At 40.1% G+C, this 26,239-nt stretch overlaps 1 protein-coding gene across 1 annotated transcript in view; it reads right to left on the reverse strand.

Moving 5' to 3' along the window:
* Positions 1–26,239, reverse strand: part of COL4A4 (collagen type IV alpha 4 chain) — a 111,354-nt gene that overhangs the window by 80,939 nt on the left and 4,176 nt on the right. Inside the window, exons 2-4 of the mRNA XM_080667257.1 lie at positions 13,763–13,899; positions 10,651–10,693; positions 6,741–6,815 (exon numbers count right to left, since the gene is read on the reverse strand). Of these exons, the coding sequence (XP_080523383.1) occupies positions 6,741–6,815; positions 10,651–10,693; positions 13,763–13,824 (180 nt within the window). The 5' untranslated portion in view covers positions 13,825–13,899. The remainder of the gene's footprint in view (positions 1–6,740; positions 6,816–10,650; positions 10,694–13,762; positions 13,900–26,239) is intronic.

The following is a 26,239-nucleotide window of genomic DNA, read 5'->3' on the forward strand; positions in this document are numbered from 1 at the left end:
CAAGGATCTTTGTCTGCCTAGAATGGTGCCTGGAACTCAGCAGGCACCAGAAAGAGCAGCTGAAGGGTTATTCCTGGTGAGCTCCAAGCTCTAGGCCACAGGCACTTTCTTCTTTACCATCAAGGCCTCCCAGCACATAGATGCCTGGTACAGGCAGAAGGCTCAGGGGCTGTTTGCTGAATCAATTACCGATAAGATTGTAGGACAGAGGAGTGAAAATATTAGCACCTTGGAGACATAGCTGTTTTCCCTGTGGATCTCGTCCCAATTTATTGAAAATAGTATTTGAAGAGAGAAATATATTTTTCTTTCCTACAATCTTTGGGATTCAACTTTTTAACTCATTTACACAGAATTTTCCCTTGCATTAGAAAGTGTTCTTAAGAGTTACAAACACTGCTTTCCATTTTGCTATATGGGACACGCCCTGCTTTGGGCGATACCTGTATGTAGCCCCTATTTCTGACTAACAAGGCTGCCTCCACTCTGGTAATGACCTTGATCCTCTCGAGTTCAGCATAGTCCCACATTTGCTGAGCTCTGCACTGGCCTGGCCTGGGTTCACGTTGGGTCACAGAGCTCCACAGTTGTTGCTATGGAGTTGAACCCCACGTGAGGAGACCAAAGGCTCGCTGCAAATCACACTTAATGAGGTGACTGACGGGGCAGACGGTCCAAAATCGACCTTCAGACCCAAACTGCAGCTAGGATTCCTGAGGGAGGTTCTGCACACGTGGCCTGTCTGGAAAACGATGCATTCCACAGCACGGAAGGCAAATGTACGCTGTTTCTCTAACACAAATGTTGGAGTTAAAGAGAGGAATTCATCAGTGCCCCGAGAGCCATGTTAGTTGCAGTTATTCTTCCAGGTAGATACCAGCTACTACTGCTCCTGCACCACTGTGATTAGGAAGCCGAATAGTATAAAATGATAGGTATGTCTCCTCCCTCTGCCTCCCGGATCCTCACGCCCAGTTCAAAAATACTTCCTCAGGCACCTGCAAAAAATAAAAATAAAAAAATCCCACAACTAAAGATTTATTCTTTTCACTTTTTCAAGTTTTTCATTCTCCAAAAATCAATGTAAACAACTCCTGTCAGGGAAAACACATTAACAAGCTAAGTCAAAGTTATAAACTGACAGCTGCTGGGCTGAGTTCTACTGGGACACTTGTTAATTGTTAGGCACTGTTGTTTTAAAAATATGTTTTTATTCATTTTAGAGGGGGAAAGGGAGAAGGATAGAGAGATAGAAACATCAATGAGAGAGAAACATTGATGGGCTGCCTCCTGCATGCTCCCTACTGGAGATTGAGCTCACAGCCCGGGCATGTGCCCTGACCAGGAATCAAACCGGTGGTGACCTCTTGGTTCATGGGTCGGCATTCAACCACTGAGCAATTCTAGTCAGGCAGGCACTGTTTTTTGTTGTTGATGATGTTTTATTTTGAATTCTGATGCCTTTATATGACAAATATGGTCCCTATTGTCCCCTCCCACTTGCTGACCCCGATGGCACTGGGTCTGTCACAGACCAAATCTGTATTTGAAAGGAGAAATACATTTTTCTCCTGCAGTGTGAGTGTGGGGACACCTGCCATATCCAAATGGCAGACCAAATCTGCCAACTTCTCAGTTGTCACTGGAACTTGCTTACATCAAAATGTAACATCATTGACTACATGAGCTTTAGGACATAAAAAGAACTGCTCTGAACCATTTAACAGGCTGAGCTAGAGTCCAGCTGTGTGAGTGATAAAGACTCAGTTCTAGAACTGTGTGTGCAAATAACTTAATAAAAAAAATTTAACAATTATTAAAACTTCCCAAGTAAATTCCATTTTTATCATGAAATGCAGGCTCTTAGGAGTGTGAGGAATAAGTGATTGGGATTCAGAAAAAATACTTGGAGGATGTTTTTCAGTGATATGAAATCCCCAGGGAAAGGTTGAATTGTTAAGATGTGATTTTCATTTTCATACCAAAAATAACTAAGGCAGGTCTTGACTTTTAAGCCGTTTGACCTCCTTGTACGTAAAACCACTAAATTATAAAGTTGTATTGATTTAATGGTTGCTGTACTTTTTGAGTGGAAAACAATGTGGATATATTTTATTTTAGGAAAAAACTATAGAAGGAGTCTTTATAATCATGCTAGCCATAAAGCAGAACTTCTAAAAGGTTTCATCCTATCCTATAAAAACATGTGATTTTCCCTGCAAGGAGATAACCATCAAAAAACACCGACATTTTCTCCCTTGAAACTGATCATGAATAATTTAAAATTCTGCCCAACGCCACCTCATCACATCCTTCAAGAGAGATTACCATGGAGTTTGGGGAGATGCTATGACCATCACAAAACATTTGGGGAAGCCATTTAAGCGGCTGTTATATATGAGAAGCCATGCCCCTTATCTTAGCACCATAGGCTGCTAGAGCTGTGAGGAACAGGACCAGCCCTCTGATACAAACCCTTATTTCCCAGGTGAGGGCTCGAGCCTGAAAGAGACCACCTCAGACTCCAGTTCTTTCTGGGATGCTACTGAATCCTTAGAAGGTCCAAGTGCAGCATGTTTGTGGTCCTATTGGTTGCTGCTACACCAAGTGCTCATTACTGGCCCTACCTGAAATTCACAAGGGAGTTTGAAATATGTGCGATGACTCACTTAATAACAGATGTAGGTGCTGTGGGGCGGGGAAGACTGGGGGAGATACTCCCCGCTAATTCTGTTCCCCTTCCCTTGGATATGGTAGGTGTCCCCACACCCACGCTGCAGCCAGGCCCCCAGCTCGGGATCCGGAACCCTATCCAAGCTAGAGTCTGAATTTTAATTTATTGATTTATGTATATTAACTACCTTTTAAGTGCCACCTAATATGATCATCTCAAAGAAGTACCAAAAAATGACACCCCTCCCTACCCTGTTCTCAAAGGGGAAAAACAAAAGTAGGCAACTTAGATTTCTACAGTGTCCACTATGGGCAGGAGGCAGCATAAACATGTAATGTGTCCACATGATCACCTTTGTGAAGTATATGCTTGACAAGCTAATCAAGAGGGTCAGACACATCCACACGTAAACTCAAACAGAGCCACAATCGGGGTATGAGAAGTGAAGGAAAGCAGGTGCCCTCCGCCCCCCACTTCCAAAGTGCATCCACACTGGCTGGACCAGGCAGGAGGCTTGTGGGGAGTGGCATCTCCACTGAGTTCCTTTGGGGAGGGCAGGAGAGATAGATGCAGACTGGAAGTGGAAAGGGAAGACAAGTGGGAATGTTCAGATAATGTTCAAGGGAGGGTAAGGGGCCTGGCTGACACACTGGAGAGGATCAGGGGGAAGCAGTAATGATTACTGATGAAACACTTATTGAGGCCAGACTCAGCCTCCAGCCATACATTGGTGACACTGAACTTCATTCTGTTGGCACTGGGGAGCTGCCTCTGGACATGTCCCAGCTCCACGTCAAACTCAAGCTTCAGTGCCCAGTTAAAACCCTAACCTCGGTCATTTCAGGGTGGGGCAGCCTGGCTTCCCACAATGGCTTTAGACACAGACAGCAGTTTTGATCTGGGGCTTGAACAAACTCCTCTCTCAGGCAGTAAGCCATAAAGAGTACATAGTCTTTCTTAGGAATGCCTGACTAAGCTACTAATGGCTGTGCTGCCTCGAACAGATGCTCACACCTCCAGGATTCGGTATATTTCTATTTTTATAGCCCACCTTGAGCTGTAGGTGCGGCACAAGAGAAGGTATGCTATTTGGCTGGCTGCTGAGGACTTGGGAGGTCCGCCTCCCAAACCACCTCCAGTTATGCACAAGTCACACTCCCAGATTCCCAGCTGGTAGACTCCCCAGCAACTTACAGCCTTCTCATGGGACCATCTGTCTCAGGAAGGCCAGAGGTTGACCAGTGTTCCGCACACAGCAATCCCTGACCACCCAGAATCTGGGACGCCGACAGCAGCCTGCGCCGGGAGCCCTCTTAACCATGGGCTGATGACTGTGTTATAGGACACAGTACGCCATCGACATGTGCAATTACTTGTGACTACTGAAGAGCCCAAAGAAACTGAGAAGAAAGGAGCCACGGTGTAAATATGAAAAAACCAAGGCTTGGGCAGCTTGAAGTATCCACCTGAGCTCACAGTTATGACTAGAACTGATGTTTGATCCTTTGTGTAATCATCTTCTCCTTGATCCTGGGGCAAATGCTAGGGTGGAACCAGACACCAGGTGTGTGTCCTGCTTCTTCCCCATACAAGCAAGTATTTAAAACTCTTGGAAACTCTGTTCCTTGTATTGACAGATAGAAATAATATTATAGTGGCCTTACAAGCTGTTGTAGGATCGGGGCAGGGTCCCTCAACCTTGGCACTCTTGGCATTTGGGGACAGAAAGTCTTTGGGGTGGGGACTGTCCTGTGTGTGGTAGGATGCTGAGCAGAATCCCTGGCTTCTACCCACTAGAACCAGTAGCACCCTCTTCCACCCAGTTGTGTCAACCAAAAAATGTCTCTAAATGTTGCCAAATGTCCCTGATAAAACAACTCTCAGCCTCATTTAAATCAGAGGACCACACCAAGCTGGATTTATCCAAGCAACTGGTCCTCTCTGTTGGGTGGTGCCCCATGCCCATCCTGCGACAGAGCTGATCAATCCATATTTCTAGGGTCTCAAGCTCAAAAAATCTTTGAATTTGATGCACTGATTTCTTTTCTTTTTCATTTAAATAATCTTAATATGTTTATATTAACAACCTCACAAAAGCCAGGCTTTTTATCCTGAATAATGTGTATATTTACATGGAAAAGGCTAAAGCATTTCTTAGATTGCTAGTTTTTAGTGTCCCTACTTTAAAAAAATTGAGATATAATTGACATATAATATGATATTGGTTTCAGGTATACAACACAATGATTTGATATTTGTATATATTGCAAAATGATCACCACAATAAGTCTAGTGAATAGCCACCACCACACCTAGCTACCAATTTTTTTCTTGAGATGAGAATCGTGAAGACCTACTTCCTTAGCAACTTTCAAATGCAGAGAACAATGTTAATAACTACAGTCACTACACTGCACATTATAGCCCCAGGACTTATGCTGTAACTGGAGGCTTGCACCTTTTGTTTTTAAATTATTTCATGAAGTACAAATTGCCAATTATAAAAATAGTCAGGCAGATGTAAGGTACAGCATTGGGAATACAGCCAATCATATTATAAAAACTATGTATGGTGCCAGGTGCATCCTAGCCTTATTGGGGAGATGACCTCATAAATGTCTAACCACTATGCTGTATACCTGAAACTGATATCATATTATATGTCAATTGTAATGAAAAATTAAAAATTATATCATAAAGTGGCTTGAAAAAGCTCATGATAAATTCTGATCACTGAAATCTTTGAAGTACTGACGAAGAAACTAAGCAGCTTAAAAGAAGGGATTTGCCCCAAGCTCAGTAAGGCAGCTGATGGATAAAGGAACCTCATACACATTGCACACCTACCATGTGAAGATAAACAGTTGCTGTGGGAGAAACATATGGCCCCTTCTCTCAGGACAGTAATATTTCAGTCCCTATCAACTGATTTTTACGGAATCGTGCTTTTAGAGCTTCATGCACAGCCCCATAGGATCGACTCGGACATGTTTCAACAGAATCATTGCTCTGCCTCAAACACTGTCCAAAGCTTCTGAAACACACTCCTTCCCTGTAAGATTGTGGAAGTATTTTTAATCTAAAGAATTTTTTATTTAATTCTCTAGCACAAATGAGGTAGTGGGCTGCCAGCTGCTGCTCCACAATATAAGGGAGAGTCTTATAAATGTCCAATAGGTCCACTATACCCAAGAGGGTTCTTGTGCATTCAAGACCAGAGAGTCTAGTGTAGAATTCAAAAGAAACACTCTGAGTGGACTTGAGCAAGACACTGCAGGGCTCTGTGCCTTGATCTTCTGCACCGAAAGGTCAGTACAAGACTATAAGACAGTTGTTGTGAGAAGTCAGTGCTCGGCACATGAGAAATATGTGAGAAATGCAGCTATTCCTTTTATTATAGATCACTAGTCCACGGGATTTCAACAGGTGTATCCAAAAAAGAGTCTTATAGTCTAATGTCTGGAAACACTAGTTTAAACAAAGTTAAACAGGCTTTAAAAAAAAAAAAAAAAAACAAAGAAAACTAACTGCAGCCCTTCTCAGAGCCTTTAAAATGCTGATATGCAACATGAATATCAAGATAGCCACCCAGGATGTCTCCTTTAACAATGGGACCCTTTCTGCAGCTGGCAAATCACTGGGTGAAACACTGCTGCCCAGACTGTCTGCTAAGCCTGATGCATGGTCTAATGTAGTTGGGATTGCTTATCAGAATGTACAGAACTTTGATTATGAAAGATGCAAACATTGCCGACTACCAGAATGTGCTAAGAATCCAGGACTACTTAATGTTAAATATTCCCAATGGCTCAAAATTCAGAATGCTGTCCACGTTGATTTTTTAAAAACATTTATTGTGGTAAGAACACTTACTACTAGTTTAACCCTCTCAACAAATGTTTAAGGAAGCAATTCATTACTGTTGACCATAGACGGAATGCTATACAGCAGATCTCTAGAGCTTACTTAACTTGCTTAATTGAAACTCTATGCCCTTTAATTAGTGCCCTTTAATTACTGCCTATTTCCCCTCCCCCAGGGTCTGTGTGGTGTTTACATCACTTACCCGAGACCCTTTTTCAGGAAAGCACTGGCAGACAGAGCAATCTCTCCCTCCACAAGGAGTGAACTTCTTTCCGCTCTGGAAGGTGAAACATCTGATTCAGTACATGCAACCCATCCCTTAGCCACGTACATGATACACACATTATAAGAAGCACACTTGATTTGCCTAACTCATGAGGAGTCCAGAGTATACCTTTACCTTTGAGTCTGTGAAAATAAGAGACTAATAGCGATAGATAAAAAGGCAGAGACTTTACCTTGTGGCTTGATAAAAAAGAGGATTGATGACTTTGTGAGCAAGAGTAAAAATCTATGTGGGCCAGGATACAGTATGTCAGCTAGGGCTTCTAAAAGGCTCTTTTGAAGCTAATTGGCTTTCGCCAGAACCTTTGGCATTTCTCTCTCCAGTTTAAGGTTCATTTACTAAGTTGTGAATGATCTTAGAGTGTAAACTGTGTAGTTAGGAAAAATATAAGTGCACATGATGTTTAATTCAAAGTATAAGTTTGACTGCTTTTCTTTTTCAGGACCCTCTTGTTTTACCTCCAAGATCAGCTAGGGTGTGTCTCCTTCATGGAGTCCCTCTTATGTCAACACTCTGGTAACAAATTGTTCTTCCTACAATTTGCTGATGCTTCAAGACGGTTCCTCCAAGATGTCTCTCAACCAGAAAGCTCCTGAACTTAAATAATTTGGGCCCTTTCCCCACTTTACCTGATTTTTCTTCAACACTCTCTTTAAAGACTCATGTATTTTCTTAACTTTAATGCTCCCCCCCAAACACACACATGCACTAATTTGGGGGAAATTAGTCCCCTGCTCTCACAAATCCTCACTATCTGTATCCAGAGTTATCTATCACTTCAATACAAAAAAGTGTATTCCAGGGGAGCTGTTTCCATAGGTAGATTCCTCAATGATGGTGCAGTGGAGATGAGCTCTGGGCTTTGTCACTGGCTCGGACTGCGATTGGGAGAGTGGTGCCTAAAGCAGCTCCAGGGCCAGGAGCTGAGGGCATTAGTACAAATGCCAGGAAGGCATTAATACAAATGCCAGGAAGGCATGATCCAGCCAGGCCCAGCGCTCACTGCAGCGTGCGTGTATTAACCACACATTTCTATAACTGGTAGATTGTTTTAAACTCAAGGCTGTAAACTTAAGTCTTTAGATTAATGTATAATGGGGAAACAAAACAGTTAAACCAATATTTATAGTTCTGATGTACTGATGTAGGTGCATAGATATGTATGTGAATATATATTTATATATGAATATGCACATATATAAATATATGTATATAGGAGGGAAAGGAGTCTATCTAGCATGTGGTTTTTTTTTTCCTTTTCAATCACTTAATTTAGACTTCTTTTTTTTTTTCAGGAAAATTATGCTCAGAAACAATCCAAAAGAAAATATCTTTACATTAAGCATTAATGAAAAGACATCCTTATAAACAAAACTCTTAATGGGTCATTGAAAGTATATAAGAATTTAAACCTTGACAAGAGCCAAGCAATTAGATAAAGTTTAAAAAAAATGTATTTGAAGTTTTAGAAATAGATGCCTCTTGAGTTTTGAGTAACATTGTTATTTATGATGTAGAAACATAGAGTTTAAAACCCTGGTAAGGTAAAAAAGAAAATTAAATTAATAAATGCCCAGGGCCAGGTCAGGACAGCATGAAAGCATTAAAACAACTAGTCTGAACACTTAGGTTCATTTGAGGTTGGGTTCATTACTATGTGTGCAGTGAAATATCAAAACAACCAGGGAAAAAGGAGGGGCAGTTGATTTGATGGCTTGATAATAAAAGCAAGTTTGTTGTTTTATTGTTTTTTGTGTGTTTTTTTTTTTTAACTTCATTGGGCCAAGCATCACTGAGATGTTTGGAGCAAAATTACATTCGGAGAAGAATCAGTTTAAAATAGTTCAGCAGATTCTAATAAAGAAACAGAAATAGTTGTATGTAAAGCTTTGACTTGGACCAATAAAAGAAAAAAAGCAAGAGGTGATTTTAGTCTCTACAAAGTTCTTCTACATTAGACAGCCAAATAAACAGCATTTGAAAAGAAGGAGGCATTTATACAGGACAAATCTTAAAAAACAGATTGTAGGAACCCATTAAAAGAAGATAAAACTCTATCTTAGACAAGTCAACATTCAAAATATATACTGTACTCACTGGCAATATACTGACATTCTCTAAAACCAGTGTAACTTCTTCCAAGAGAAAAAAGGGAAATTCATGATCCGTTTTATGACAGATATTTTTAAATAAATATTTATTGCATAGAAAGTTTAAGAAAATAATGTTATTAATTTACAGATTAGTCATCTGCCCTATATTTGTACCTCTATTTTCTTATTTGAAAAATAAATAACATATGCACATGTTTAAAAAAAAAAAAACACAAATAGTGCAAAAGAGTATAATGGGAAAAGACATTCTCTCTTCCATTGTGGCCTCCCATTCTCTCACCTAGAGGGACTCCTAAATTGGTGTCTGGGTATTTATAAGCACATTCACATGATTATCACATGCATACACACACAACTTCTTGGTGTAGTATATTTTCCTGTGCCTTGCTGTTTTCACTTAATCAGATGTCTTCAAAATCATGTCAAAATAATGCATTTGGTTACAAAGTATTCTAACTTGTGTAATCAGTCTTTACTGATGGAAATTTAACTATCTCCCTTCTTTTGCTACTGAACAATATCCTGCAACTAGTATTGTTGTGCATTTATCTTTATGCACAAGTCAATATAAGTATGTATGATAAATTCCAAAAAGATAAATTCCAGTATCAACAGGTACGTGCACTTAAAATCCTGAAGGTTAAATTGCCTCCCGCTGATACTGCAACAATTTATATCTCCACCTTTACAACCCAGCTATAGCATAGCCACTCCCTGTGTGAACTCTAGAATCTCTGCATACACAAACTGGTGGGAGAATCCAGGGCAGGACGATCTTTGGTTCAGGAACCAAATTCACTCATATGGAACATAAGGAACAAAGAAAGTGAAATTTAGGACTGTAAACCTTCATAATAATAATAAAAAGAATATAATACAAAAATAAACTTAGGAATATCAAGTAAGATAAATAGAAAAAATCCACACACATATATTTCAGTGTGTTTTCATTTATTATTTCAGGTGATGCTTTCAAGTGCATGTGAACTAAGCTGGATAAATCTTATCATCTTTACTTCAATCAGGATAAACTGAGTCTTGGATAAGTTAAGAGATCAATCATTGTCACAGCCAAGAACCAAGACTTCTCATTTCTGAACACAAATGCCTTCTACTCCTGACTGATAAGAAGAGGAGAACAGAAAGAAGCTTTCTATTTGATTTGCTTTGATAACTTGCATCACAGAAATTGGATTGGGTGGATCCAAGTTGGAGAAATGAACAGATAGAAATGTGTTCACTAGAGTGATTTAATCCAGCCCAGTTGTCTTTTAAGATCGACCTGAGTTACAGGCAGCCCATTGAATTTCCCAGAAACATCTGAAGTTGGTTTTTAATAACTTAGATTCTTAGATCTTATTACAGAATGTTCTAGGCTTATCTTACTCCAGAGTTAAAATTTCAAATTTAATCTTATACTTCTTGATTTAATCGTGAAGTGGCCCAGCTGCTTCCTGGATGTCTCCAAAAATGTTTTTAAGAAAGGATTATATTATAAAATAAAAATATCTCAAATATCATTTGGAGGCAGTTTGCTAAGCAGTCTTGACTGTAAAAGATAAAAGAAACCTTAGAGTTCATCTAGTCCAACACTTCATTTTACAGATGAGAAAACTGAATCCCAGGGAGCTACTTGATTAAAAATATAACAAAAATAATGCATTCAATAAAGTGAATTTTCAGCATGCCATCAGAGCTAATTAATTACTTACCCCATATACAAGTTGCATAGAAAAGAGAATAAGTATAAGTGACCTACAAAAAAGCAAAAATTCAGATGAATTTAAACTGTCCCTTTTCATGCAAACCACAATAAATAAGTAAATAAATAGAGGAATTCATTCTAGAAAATTTCTCCTTATATTTAATAGGCTGTTGACACCAGCTGATTGTCATTGGTGACAAGATAAACGTTATCCTCTCTCTAGTGGTCTTCATTACCTTTTCCCTTATAATCAGTCCAGAAGTACTCACACCCTTAGTGAGGTCCTCATTGTGCTGGGTACTATGGAGACACTGAAGGTGAGGCCTGGATGGATAGATGAGTGAAGGAAAATGACTCTCGGAATGAAAACTAGAGAGGAGAGGCTTTGCTCAGGAACGGTGCAAAGACAGTGTATGCTGAACGACATTAAGGAAAGCCAGCTAGAAGGAAGTAGGAGGGAAGGAAACCTAACTGGACAGGGAGATAGTTTGGAAGGCAGTGGAAATAATATGGACTAGTTAGGGAAGAGTTAGGTAGTTCGGGGTCTTATTATTGAGGCAGAAATCTAACTGGAGTAACTTCATTATTATAAACAAATTTTAACAGAGGAGAGATGAACCAAAAGGGACCACTGTATGGACTGAATATTTGTGTCCCTCAAATACATATGTTGAAATCCTAACCCCAATATGATAGTATTATGAGATGTGGTCTTTGGGATGGCATTCGGTCAAAAGGGTGGAATTCTCATGAATGTGATTAGTGTCCTAATAAAAGGGTCCCAGAGAGCTCTCCCACCCTCTTTCCACCATGTGAAGATACAAGGAGAAGGCAGCAGTCCACAGCATGGAAGAGAGCCCTCCCCAGAATCCACCTTGCTGACACCCTGATCTTGGACTTCCAGCCTGCAGACCTGTGAAAAATAAATTCCTGTTGCCATGCAGTCTATGGTGTTTGTCAGAGCAGCTGGGACTGACCAAGGTGACCACTAAACATTCACAATCATTGGCTTTGGTCTTATATTTGTCCAAGAGCTTCTATATTTACCCTTAAAACAGCTATGATGGAGTTGGGGCTTCCAGTCACATCATCCCCAAGGCTGGGAGAAGGGCCCCAGCCTGGGCCATGAGTTCTCTGCCAGCCTATCCTTTGTTCTGTGTAGTCATCTCCTCACTGAACCTCCTGTCCTGAGTGAGCCTTCATTCTCCACCCTCTACTCTTTTGTCCTGTGCTGAGATGCTGGTAAACACCACGGCCACCCACAGAGCCATGCCCCTGGAGGAGGCCCTGGCTGGACCACGGGAGACAGGGGTGGGTCTAGCCACACTTACTGATTTCCACACTGAAGTTCCCCTTTTCCTGACCCTTCTATTTGAATTCATGAAAATCCCCCAAAAGGTCAGGTGGGCATTTCAGTGAAGCAACTAAGTGAATTAAGAGAATAAAAAAGTGAAAGAGGTATTAAACACAGTAATAAACTGTTTTCAATCAAGTTAAAGTATTTACAATCATTGTTTGTTAAGTGGCTCTGTACCACGTTGGACATTTGTAAATAAGGACAGGTTCCATCTTATAGCAATTCAGGCCTCCATCTATATATAAAGTCTCCTTAAAACTGTAGCCAGGATATGTTTTTTCACATTTTACTCAATGCAAAGGGACTCAGAAATGTTGAATAATGTGCTCAAAAAGTCACAGGCAGAGTGGTACCAAGTTGGGATGGGGGTGGTCAGGTCAGGTCTGAGTCTCTCCTTCCTCCTCCTCCTGCGGTTTATGTTTAAAAATAATGAGTTCTTTAAAGAACCATTCAAAATTAAGATTACTTTGCAGTTTCCCCCACATCCTCTCCAAACAAGTAACTCTTGACTGCACTTCTGATAAGTACATGCTCCTTTCCACCACCCTCTCCTCTTTCATTGCCCATAATATGTGTTCATCAGCTTGAAAACTTTTCATATTTTTCATTATTTAATGTTCCTCTGCCTTAACTCCCAATGTCTCTTTTAGTCACTTGTAACAATATCATATTAGCTTCCTACTGCTGCTGTAACACATTACCCAACCTCAGAGGCTTAACACATAACACACATTCATTATCTTATGGTCTGGGGGTCAGAAGTCCGAGATGGGTCTCACTGGCAAAAATCAAGGTGTTGGCAGGGCTGTGTTCCTTCTGGAGGTGCCAGGGGAGACCCGGTTTCCCTGCCTTGGATTCTAGAGGCTGCCCGCATTCCTTGGCTCGTGCTCACTTCCATCTTCAACACCAGCAGGGCCAGGTCCAGTCTCTCTCTTGCTGTATCCCTCTGACCTCCTCCTCTTCTACCACATCTCTTCTTGGACTCTCACTCTCCTGCCTCCTTCTCCTACTTCGAAGGGCCCTTCTGATTATACTGGAGCAACTCTGATAATCCAAGATAATCTCCCCCTGGAAAGTTTAGCTGATTAGTAATCTTAATTCCATGTGCAACTGTAAGTCTCCCTTGCCACAAAACAAAACATAGTCATGGGATTAGGATGTACACTTCTTTGGGGATATGTATCCTGCTTACCACACTCGTGAAATGTGTTGAACTAACTCTGCTAATTATAGGGACTCTGTTGCTCTGGACATACAGGAACTTTTTGCTCTTCAAACTCAGTGTGTAAGAGCCAGAACCTGCAGCCTTTAAATGAGCACCTTCCCATTCAGTAAGAGAATGTGGGTGCAATTCAGGGAGAATAGAAAGGATTTGTGTTTAATAATAAAAATGAGATGCAAAATGGCAGGCATAACCCATAGATTTCTGGAATGACTGGCTTTTTGACACATGAAGCATTCATATAATTCATACCTATAAAATCAACATTGAGCCCTAGCCAGTTTGGCTCAGTGGATAGAGTGTTGGCCTGTGGACTGAAGGGTCCCAGGTTCAATTCTGGTCAAGGGCACATGCCCGGATTGTGGGCTCGATCCCCAGTAGGTGGTGTGCAGGAGGCAGCCGATCAATGATTCTCTCTCATCATTGATGTTTCTATCTCTCTCTCCCTCTCCCTTCCTCTCTGAAATAAATAAAAATATTTTAAAAAACAACAACATTGGGTAAGCATTATTATTGAATAGAAACACTGAGGATACTCACCAGGGCTTTGTGGCTAAGAGCTTGAACCACCTGAAAGAGCACCTTACTAACTCCATGTGCATGGCTTACAGCACAGCCAGTCTGAGTCCTTAGTCTTCTCTTCTGGAGGATTCCCGTTCATAAGTGAGGTTTAAAGTCTGTACATGGTAAATATAAACATATCCCTTAAAACACAGTATGGATTATAAGGTTGAAATAATTACTTTCCTTGTCCATAGTTAGTGATAAAAATATTTTTTGAAACAAAACTTCAAAAAAAATTATATAATCTTTCCTTAGTGGTGGTTAAACTAAATAAATATCAATTTTTATTCTTAAAAATAAAAATATTCTCAAATTCTTTATATGTCAAATATATTTTTGAGATGTAAAAAGATGTATCTATATACACATATATACATAAAATGCTTGCATAGAAAGTATTGCTTCATTTCTCTAAGTGGGATTTTCTTCTATTTAATTGTTTTTCTTGAAAATCCAATTTAAATTCACTTGAGTGCTTGAAAGTAGGAAAGGAACCATGTAGTGTAGAAATACATATTTTGCACACATACAACAAATATATGTAATATATTTTTATGTAAAATGATACAACTAATGTGGAAACGTTTTGATAGTGCCTCAAAAAGTGTAACATAAGAGTTACCATCTGACCCAGCTATTCCATTTCTAACTATATAACCAAGAGAATTGGCAATATATGTTCACACAAAAACTTGCACATGAATATTCATAGTAGAATTATTCATAATAGCCCAAAAGCAGAAACAAGCCAAGTGTCCATCAACTGATGACTGGATAAGCAAAATGTGCTATAACCATACATTGCCTTTGGCCATACAATAAAATGAAAGATTGATACATGCTACAACATGGGTGAACCTTAAAAATACCATGCTAAGTGAAAGGAGTCACATACTTTATGATTCCATGTAGGTGAAATATCCAAAACAGGCAAATCCATAGAGACAGAAAATCGAGTAGTAATTACGAGAGGTTGGCAAAGAGGAGAATTGGGTCATACAGAGTTTCTTTTGGGGTGATGGAAATGTTCTGGAATTATATAGTGGTGATGGTTGCACAACATTCTGAATATACTAAAAAACACTGAATTATAAACTCTAAAGAAGTCAAAAAGATGAATTTTATTTTGTGAACTTTATCTCAATAAAATAAGAAAGACTGTTTTGACTCAAAGAACTTAAGACTTTGATAAAAGATAATTTTGGCTCAAAGAATTGAAATGTCTCATCTTAAAAACTGGCTTCTCTGAACACCAGAATTGGGTAGAGAGAAGAAAATTAGGAGTGTTGAATATTACAAGCTATTTTTAAATTTCTGGGTAAAATCTGGATAAGCTAACTCAATGCTGTATTTATGAGAGACTAGTTTTCTAAGTAAGTTTTCTAAGTAAGTGGTAGAACAACATTCCATGATACAGTTTCAAAATCAATAGAAACAGAATCTCTTTGAGTGCCCAGATCTTTTCCCATCCCTAAATTTATCCTTTTAAATAAAGGCTTTTTTAGTTGCATTCTAGAAGCCAGTCTCAAGAAAACAAATTATTGTTTTGGAAGGAATACATGAATTGGTTTGAATCATTTAAAATGTACTTGATATCTGTAATAATAAAAGCGTAATATGCTAATTAGATTGGACGTCCTTCTGGATGATCTTCCAGATGAAACTGGGGCTATGAGGGCTGAGCCCCTGCACAGATTTCGTGCATTGGGCCTCTAGTTTTATTTTTTTTATTTTATTTATTTATTTTTTTTTTATTTTTTTTTTTCAAAAATATATTTTATTGATATTTCACAGAGAGGAAGGGAGAGGGATAGAGAGCTAGAAACATCGATGAGAGAGAAACATCGATCAGCTGCCTCCTGCACACCCCCCACTGGGGATGTGCCCGCAACCAAGGTACATGCCCTTGACTGGAATCGAACCCGGGACCCTTCAGTCCACAGGCCGACGCTCTATCCACCGAGCCAAACCGGTTTTGGCGGGCCTCTAGTTTTAAATAAATAGAAAGCACAGGCAGAAATTAGAGAAAAATCAGAGATATTTTCATTTTTACCCCAAAAGAGATACAATGATGCAATTATTCTCTATGCATAATTGTGATAAAGGGGGTACAAAAGGGGATTTTATTAAAATAGAGTATTGCTATAGTCATCTTTCAGAGTAAGAATGCCTTATCATGGATCATGGTCCTGATACCTAGGAGTTTCTTTGTACATTTTAATTGAATTGCTGGATGGCTGGACAGATGGATGGATGGACAGATGGAACAGTCTGCAGAAAACCTAACTGGTCTCCCCATTAGTGGGACTGCCCAATGTGAAAGGACACTGATAACAACAGACAGACACAGCTATATGGGGAGTACCCAATGCATTCTCATCACCATGCACTTAGTTATCGTATATGGTCTATGACCACAGGGATTTCTTCTTTGTTTTTAAGTTTATTTTTTATTGTTGACATTATTACAGATGTCCCCTATTTTCTCCTCTCCCTCCTCCACCTAGGCCCCACCCCATCCCAGGCCTTCACCACACTAATAGGTCCAGAGGCATGGATGCATGGAACAGAATGACAGATCTCAGAGGTGAGAGGGGTAGGGTGGATGGGAGGAGATTAACCAAAGAAATTATATGCATACATGCATAACCCATGGATACTCTCAACAGTGCGATAAAGGGATTTCATCTGTTTTTATTCACGGATTTATCCCCAGTGCCATATTAATGTCTGGAATACAGTAAGTGCTCCAGGATGTATTTGTTGGATGAATAAATTGGGGGAAGACACTTTGGGACCTTCAGAATGTGAAACCAATATATTAAATAGGAAATGTAAGATAAGGCTAACTCTGAATACAGGTGAGGGAGTGGAGGAAGGGCGAGTGAGGGAGATGGAGAGGAACCATAACAGCTTTGGGGGAAGTGAAGAGAAACAAGCATTTACTGACCATATGTAGGATTCTTTGCTAAGTGTTGTTCACATCAAGTCACTTCCTTTTCATCAAGTTTAGTAAGAAAAGTATTATTTCCATTGTACAGAAAAAACAAACTGGATAAATGCAAGTAATCTATGCAAAGTAACAGAGCTAATAAATAGCAGAACTGACTGTAATACATATCCCTTCCCCAGCATGGCAGCCTTCAGACTTTTCTGTTCTCTTACTCCCCATAAGAATTTTGAAAAACCTATGCACACTACCTCTTCTTTTTTTTCAAGTTCATATCTAAAAACTTTCATCTTCTTTTAAATAGTTCCAAAGAGTATAATTTGGAACACTGTAAATGATGACCTATAAAATAAAGCTGTTGCAGAACTATTTCAGGTGTGGCCAAGAAATCATAAGGCCATGGCAATTAATTTCCACCACCATCAGTTTAAAATATATGTGTGCAAGTTCTTGAACAACAGAAATTTTATATTAATTTTCTTCTTGAATTCATATTTATATTCTCTTTCCCCACATACACCCTAGTGCAATATAATTTTATACTTGAAAATCATATTGATCACCCTATCATACTTCTCTGCAACAAAAAATTATATAAATGGAATATTTTTATATCCTATGATCACAAATCTCTAAGTCTTAAAAAATGTATTTCTCCTGGATTGGCTTATCATTATGATGATTAGTAGTATGTCATTCATCAAATAAATTTAAATTTTGATAGACAATTATTAAACATTAAAAGTGAAATTTTTTTGGAATTGTAGTTGGTAATGAATGAATGGGGCTTTTTTGTATCTCCATTTACCCCTAAATTAATAATACGTCTTACTGGAATAAGACAGGTTCAACAACAATCCTACTTCTGTTTTAAATTTTAAAGCTGTAAATTCTAATAAAACATATTCACAAAAAATAAGAAGTTGTGAATAAAAAGCATTTGTTATACAAATGTCATTAAATTGTATACCAAAAGCAATATAGACTTTATCATCCAGAATTATTTTGAGTGATGTTTCAGCTTTCCTTCCATTGTGATGACTGCAAAAGTTGGGAACCACCTGGTCCAGAGGATGTGGAGCCCAGGAGGTAGAACGCTTTCCATTCTCAACACTGGCATTTACACTGCACATCACTTGGCCCCGTAAACAGTCCTTATACTCTGGGGTAAAGCAGGGTGGTAACGTTGGGGATGGATGGGGGCAGGGGAATGGGGTAAGGATATATCTTTCTTTTAAAAAGTAGAGGAAGGACCAGTGTAAAAGGGGAGCTTAGAACCTGGACCATTTTCAGATAGAACAATTCTTTTTTTAAAAAAAAATATATATTTTATTGATTTTTACAGAGAGGAAGGGAGAGGGATAAAGAGTTAGAAACATCGATCAGCTGCCTTCCGCACACTCCCTACTGTGGATGTGCCTGCAACCAAGGTATATGCCCTTAACTGGAATCAAACCTGGGACCCTTCAGTCTGCAGGCTGACGCTCTATCCACTGAGCCAAACCGGTTAGGGCCAGATAGAACAATTCTAAGAAAGAATATATATAGCAGTTGAGAATCTAGAAATTGATTCCTTTATTTAATTTTCCAAGCTGCCTGCATGAATCTTAAGAATCTTTTGTCCTCCAAAAGTCCATGAAGCTCAGTTTGAAGATCTCTGCCCTGAATGAGCTGCCAAAGTTCCCTTGTTCACTGGTTCACCTGGAGTGAGCCTCAGATAACTACCCCACAGCCTGTCTAGCCTAAATCAAGCCAAACTTTAGGACTGTTTTCCTGCCTAAGCTGCAGCAATAGCTAAGCACAGCCACATCTTCTCTCAGCTGGACACTGTGAACAGCATTATACATTACACTCTACAGTTCACAAAAGGCTGTCACACTTAATCCACAATAATCTATGAGGATTTTATTTGTTGCAACTGCCTGTGTTAAGAGCATAAACACTTCTGTCTCAACCAAACTTTTCTTATTTTGAGGACGAAAAAAGGCCTTCATGACAGTTTTGCAAACTCAAAGACCTAAAGTACCCACAAAGGATGATCTGAAATGAAAACTTAAACTAAAAGCAGTTTATAGTAGATAGTCATGTCCTGGGCCAGTATCTTCCCTGACAAAGGGCAGTCTTACCTTAACTGAGCCTATTGTCTTTTTGCATCTACCATAACAAGCATGTCAGTAAATATCAGGGTTAACTTGTAACTTCCCTTTTCCTGAACCCCTCAGGGCACAACCACACGTGCCTCGCACCACGACTGAGACCATAAATTCCTTCACTGCTACTGTTATCATGTTAACTGTTGGCTGTAAACTATCCTGTACCCACCTAAGTAAAAAGAAGTATTTGTCTATCATTTTACTTTTTATCCAATGCCAGAGGTTTCCTCGCTTTGCTTTCTCCTGCCTCTCTAATCTAACACCAATGGATTTCATGTAACCCATTTACATCTCCTCCTTTGATTGAAATGTATAAAACAAGATGAAAAACCACCATTCTCTGGAGCATTATCCCAATACGTTGAGATTCTGCTTCCCAGTAATTGTCGACAGTTTGGCTCAAATAAACTCACAAAAATTCTTTACAGGTTTGAATGTTTTTACGTTAACAATTCCATCAAACAAAAAAATACCCCATCACTTAGAACAGCATCCCTCTAACCCAGTGGTTCTCAACCTTTCTAATGCCGCGACCCTTTAATATAGTTCCTCATGTTGTGGTGACCCCCAACCATAAAATTATTTTCGTTGCTACTTCATAACTGTAATTTTGCTACTGTTATGAATCGTAATGTAAGTATCTGTGTTGTCCGATGGTCTTAGGCTCTACAGCAGTGGCTCTCAACCTGTGGGTCGTGAAGTAGCAACAAAAATAATTTTATGGTTGGGGGTCACCACAACATGAGGAACTGTATTAAAGGGTCGCGGCATTAGAAAGGTTGAGAACCACTCATCTCACAAATAAATGGCTGTTATCGCTTGACACTGTGTTTCCAGTGAAGTCTATCACTACTACAAAAAAAAAACCCAAAACACCAAAATCTCCAAACAATCCAAAGTGCTATGCCATGAACACATATGCAAACGATAGCTTTGGAGAATTGCTTAGCTAGGAGACTTCTGCAAAAGTTGTGTGCCTTTCAAAGAACATGATTTATTTTGCCCACTTTTATTCTCAAGGCAGAGGTGTTCTCCATAGACTGATTCATCCTAGCCCTGTCAGCCCGGCTAGGTGGGGGTGACAAGGTTTTCATCACCTGATGCTATTTCCCCAGTCACACTGACATGTTGGGATAACCACCTGACCAACCTAAGGTTTGGCTTAGTGACACTGAACTCTGGCTCTGGGCTGGAGGGTGTTGCCGAAAGATAATCTGGATCAGTCCTCTTGGAAAGCTGAAATTAGGAAACTGAGAGTAGAAATGAGGATGAGGGAGGAAGGATGTATCCAGAAATGCCCTGAGGTCGAGTATAACATTAAAAAATGGGGAACAGGTCAAGACAAAGTACAAGCCTTAATTTAGAAAAAAAAAACAAAACAAAAACAGATATGCAGAGTAATCATAAACAGCTCTTTTCAAGAGAAGAAAATGCAAAAAGATAGAGGGTTTCATGAGAGGATTGAAGACTAGCTCATTCCCAAAAGCTATTCCTGGTGCAGTCTTAGAGTCAGTGCCTGTTACTTGAGCAAACTGACCTGGACAACAGGTCCAAAGGCCGTGACACATCAGGGAGCTCATCTGGAAACCCCCAACAGAGGGAAAGTGAACTTAGGTGCCCTGGGTCTTTGGCATCCCCCTTGCTCACCAGCCCAAGTGAGGTCCACAGGCACTTTCCCAGTATGTATTTACATCAGTGGTTTCCAGCATGTATATTCAGTAAATAGTACTGTTCTTCCAGCTCCCTGAGGTCATTTCTTTTCTTTTTTTTTTTTTAATATATATATTTTTTTATTTCAGAGAGGAAGGGAGAGGGAGAGAGAGATAGAAACATCAATGATGAGAGAGAATCATTGATCAGCTGCCTCCTGCCTGCCCCCACCCCCAACCCACTGGGGATCGAGCTGGCAACCAGGACATGTGCTCTTGACCTGAATCGAACCTGGGATCCTTCAGTCCGCAGGGTGACACTATCCACTGAGCAAAACCGGCTGGAGCGGGTCATTTCTTTTCTTATGAAAATTTTAGATTCTAACTCCACTGAGAATATCTTCCAAATGCTAAGTCTGGGAACAAGATCTGAGATATTTCAAATCACAATCTCTACCATGGGGAATGTGTTTTCTCTGTAACCCAATCTTGAAAAAAGTACACTCTGCTGGGGTTCTCATTGACTGGGGAGTTGGGGTGGGCAATGGCCAAGATTGGAGGACCAGATAAACTGGAGACTGAGCAGCAGAATCTTCTGCTAAAAAGGTAGCAGAAGTATAATGTCTTCTCTTTTCCCAAGTAACATTAAGTCTGCATTCTTTTTAATAATAATGTTTTTGTTCTTTCAGAGAATAACTTCCCCTTAACTCAGTGACTACATGTTCTTTTCTTTTAACCTTCTGACACTAAATTATTTGAAGACTCTCTAAGGCCAAATTTTTTTAATGGTTTGAACACCTACTTGTATATACCTTTATCTTTCCAAAATAGAATTCCTAAAGGCTAAGATTTTGAAAAAAAAAAAAAAAAAAGCAAAGGGCCTCAAAGGCTAGAAAAAATGCTCCCAGATAAAGAATGGCATGCCCTATCTACCGTAGAGGCCGACATCTTTCAAGGTTCACACATTCCTTGTTAAGAAACCATCTGGCCCTGGCTGGGTTGCTCAGTTGTTTGAAGTGTGGTCCCATACACCAAAACAGTTGTGGGTTCAATTTCTAGTCAGGGCATATACGTAGGCTGTGGGTTCGATCCCTGGACAGGGCATGTATGGGAGGCAACTGATCAATCTCTCTCCTTCACTTTCTCTCTAAAAATCAATAAAAACATATTCTTGGTGAAGATTTAAAAAAGAGAGAGAGATCAACTAACCTCCCAACATACAAGCTGGTTGCTTGGTTTTGCTCCTTCTAAAATCCCATATCTTCCGGTTGACTCTATCTGCAGTCTTTCAAAGACTTCAGGTTAGTTTGATCTTTTTAGTAAAAACGGTCAATCTCACCAAACATCACAAGGTTTTTAAAGTGGGTCATGAATCTGTGTGGTCCATGAACCACTGAAATGTGACTGGAGCTTCATATTCTCTAAGAAGCAACAGGGATAAACTTGAGAACTACTCAAGTAAATTCTTGAGAATAACTCTGAGTTTCAACTTGATTAGAATGTTGCTGGATTATGGTCAAACCCACCCCCACCTTTCCTACCCCCCTGGTTCAGTTGAATTGTTTAAGAGTGCTGCAGAGTTCTCAGTTGACCTTGGAGTTGAGTTTGCTAGTGTAGGGCCAACTGGACCATATCTTAACTAATCCACCACTCTCCCAATATTGGCTTTTCTTATCATATTGTCCTTTGCTGTCTCCTCCCAATATCAACAGAAAATTTGACATCATAATGTTACCACATGGGAAAGACATGGAAATGATAAATGCTCTAAAAATATACAACTAATTTTCAAAGCCGGATGGGCCCTTCATTTCCAACTCAAGAACGACATTTTGACTCAGAATGCTGCTGGTCTCTTGCCAAAAACACTAATCCTCAGGTTTCTCTTGGTCTGTGATTTTCCTGGGCAGGGCTAGAAGTCTCTGGACCTTTCAGACCTCCAGGAACTGCCTTTGGGGTGAGCTCTGGCAGTAATACCCTGTGATCCCACCAGACAAGGCCCATCCTCCATCCCACAACCACAATGTGAGGTTAGCATTTGTTTGCCTTAGATGACTTCTTTCCTTCTCCTGAGAGACTGGCTGCCTTCCTCTCCTGGTTCCTTGTGCCCTCATGGTTAGGGATGAAAGCAGAGCTCTAGAGTTAAAAATATTTATGTTAAGATCTTGATCACTTAGCAGTGCAACCTTGAGTAAATCTGTAACTCCTCTGGGCTCTTGATTTCTCAGTATGTAAAACTAATACCTGAGAGAATTGCATGAGTCTAATTCTATTGCCCAGCATAGTGCTTGCTCTGCTCAATAAATGTTTATTTCCTCATTCCTAATTCATTGTAGAGTAAAAACGACCTCCCAATACATTTTAGAAGGAATAAAAAGTTGGGAATTGGGGCAAACCCTAGGCAGACTTGGTATGGAAAGATAGGAAGAGAAATAAAAAGACTAAACTATAACAGTCAGTTTTAAACACCGGGAGAGAGAAATTAGTGAGAGGTATGAATCATCAGTTAGTTCAAAAGAAGATATGAGAAGAACAATTCTAATGAGAATCAGAATTAACCTAAGCTGACTAAGAGGACACTAGGAAAAAGTTGGTATTTGATTTAATGAACCAGAAAGCTGGCTCTTTCTGCTATCGCCATTGCTATTGCTGATGCTTCCCCCCTCTCCTCTTCTTCCCCACCATCATCCTAGTCATCATCATCATCGTACCACCATAAGAAATTATGATGAGCAGCATTTTCAGAGGACTACCTATGTGCTAAGCATTGTGCTAAGGGCTTAATACAGATCTGTAATCTTGCAAATAACCCTGAGGTAAGTGATATAATTACTTTTTTTTTCTGCAAATAAGTTACATAATCAGTAAGTGAAATTTACAGGATTCATCTCCAAAGTTTCTTTCTTAACCACTATACTACACAGTTTCAAAATTCATGGAAACTCATGAGTGAGTTCCAAGGATGTAATGTCTGGAAGCATAGAGTTAGCCTTCAATATAGTAATAGCATTAATAATCTATAATAATAAAAGCATACTATGCTAATTAGACCAGATGACCTTCTGGACATCCTCATGGATGGCCTTCGGATGAAGCTGCGGCAGCGGGGGCTGGGGGCCGTGGCAGCTGCCATGGCGAGGGCCGAGCCCCTGCATGAATTTTGAGCATCGGGCCTCTAGTCCATTATAAATGCAATGATACACTATGATCCAAAGACGTTCTGTTTCCTGTGAATCCCAGAAAATTTGAGTTCTCATGTGAAGTTCTATATGTTTGGTACCTAGAAACTCCTCTAGGACAGCTGGATATCTTAAAGGCACCATTTCCAACTAGGAAATAGGAAAGTCAAGTGTTAAAATAGACACAACTCTTCTTAACACAATATTAGCAAACCAAACTCATATCTATGTAAATTCAAAAGATCTAGGGTAGCATAAGCTATTTTTTTAAAAGAGCAACAAAGGTGGAAAACTTCAACTACCTGATTTCAAGACTTGCTATAAAGCTTTAGTAATAAAGACCATGTGGTACAGATGAAAGAAGAGAAATGTGTGTATGGATAGAACAAAAAACTCCAAACTTGTGATTTTGCATGAAGGTGCCCAAGAAATGCAATGGAGACAGGAAGTCTTTTCAACAAATGATGCACAAACAACTATACATCCATATAGAAAAGGAACCTGTCATCAACACCTCCAAATTAACTCAAAATGGATCACTGACCTGAATGTAAAAATACTATAAAAGAAGAAAACAGGAGCAATATTTGCCACGTTAGCTTAGATGACATTTTCTCAGAAAACAAGAAAAGCACAAACCTTACAAAATAAAAAGTTTATAAATTAGATTGATTTCATCAAAATAAACACATTTGCTTTTCAAAAGACACCAATAAGGAAATGACAAACCATAGAATAGGAGAAAATATTCATAATAAATAAATCTGGCATGGGTCTTATATCCAGAATACATAGTAACTATAACTCAACAGTAGAATAAAAACAACCATTTTTATTTGAATACTGGAGGCCTGGTACGAAATTCGTGCATAGGGAGGGGGTATCCCTCAGCCCAGCCTGCACCCTCTCCAATCTGGGACCCCTCGAGGGATGTCTGACTGCCCATTTAGGCCCAATCCTACCGGGCAGTTGGACATCCTTCTCACAATTCAGGACTGCTGGCTCCCAACTGCTCGCCTGCCTTCCTGATTGCCCCTAACCGCTTCTGCCTGCCAGCCTGATCACCCCCTAACCACTCCCCTGACAGCCTAATTGATGCCTAACTGCTCCCCTGCCAGCATGATTGCCCCTAACTGCCCTCCCCTGCCAGCCTGGTCCCCCCCAACTGCCCTCCCCTGCAGGCCTGGTCCCCCTCAACTGCTCTCCCCTGCAGGCCTGGGTCCCCCCAACTGTCCTTCCCTGCAGGCCCGGTTGCCCCCAACTTCCCTCCTCTGCCAGCCTGGTCACCCCTAACTGCCCTCCCCTGCAGGCTTGATCGCTCCCAACTGTCCTCCCTTGCAGGCCTGGTCCCTCCCAACTGCCCTCCCCTGCTGGCCATCTTGTGGCGGCCATCTTATGTCCATATGGGGGCAGCCATCTTGTGTGTTGGAGTGATGGTCAATTTGCATATTACTATTTTATTAGATAGGATAGAGGCCTGGTGCATGGGTGGGGGCCAGCTGGTTTGCCCTGAAGGGTGTCCCAGATCAGGGTGGGTGTTCCCTTGGGGAATGGGGCAGCCTGGGCGAGGGGCCTGTGGTGGTTTGCAGGCCAGCCACGCCCCCCAGTGACCCAAGTGGAGGCCCTGGTATCTGGGATTTATTTATCTTCTATAATTGAAACTTTGCAGCCTTGAGCAGAGGCCAGGGCCAGCCAGAGCAGGCGGGAAGCTTGGCTTCCTCCATTGCCGGGGGCAACCCAAGCCTCCTGCTTGCTCCAGCTCTGTGGCCACCATCATATTTGTTGGGTTAATTTGCATACTCGCTCCTGATTGGCTGGTGGGCGTGGCTTGTGGGTGTAGTGGAGGTACGGTCAATTTGCATGTTTCTCTTTTATTAGATAGGATTCACCTCACAGAAGTTCTATAAATCATTAATAATTATGTGAGAAGATTCTCAATATCATTAGTTATCAGAGAAGTGAAAAGCACATTGACATAGCACTGCATAAGTACAGTATTAGAATAGCTAAAATTTAAAAGACTGACAATACCAAAAGAACACGCCACAAATATATGGAGCAACTAGAACTCTCATACATTGCTAGTGACAATGTAAATGATACAACTCTTCAAAAAACTGTCTCTTTTATAATGAAACATACATCACACATATGATCAGCCATTTTACTCCTAGGTATTTATTCAAGAGAAATAAAAACACATGTCCACACGAAGCCTTGAACAAAAATATTCATAGCAGCTTGATTTGCAGTAGCCCCAAACTGGAAACAATTCAAATGTGCAACAATAGGTAAATGGATTTTTTTAAAAGTGATCTCCATACAATGGAATACTACTCAGCAACAGAAAGGAAAAAATATTGTTCTGTTGAGTCAAAGAAGCTAGACACAAAAGAGTACATACTATGTGATTCCGTTTACATAAAATTCTAGAAAATTCCTACTACTCTACAGAGACAAAAACAAATCAGTGGTTGCCCGGAAATGGAATGGACAGAGGGATGACTGCAAAGGGGCAGGAA

Source organism: Plecotus auritus, assembly GCF_963455305.1.
Source record: "Plecotus auritus genome assembly, chromosome: 5".
Classification (NCBI taxonomy): Eukaryota; Metazoa; Chordata; class Mammalia; order Chiroptera; family Vespertilionidae; genus Plecotus; species Plecotus auritus.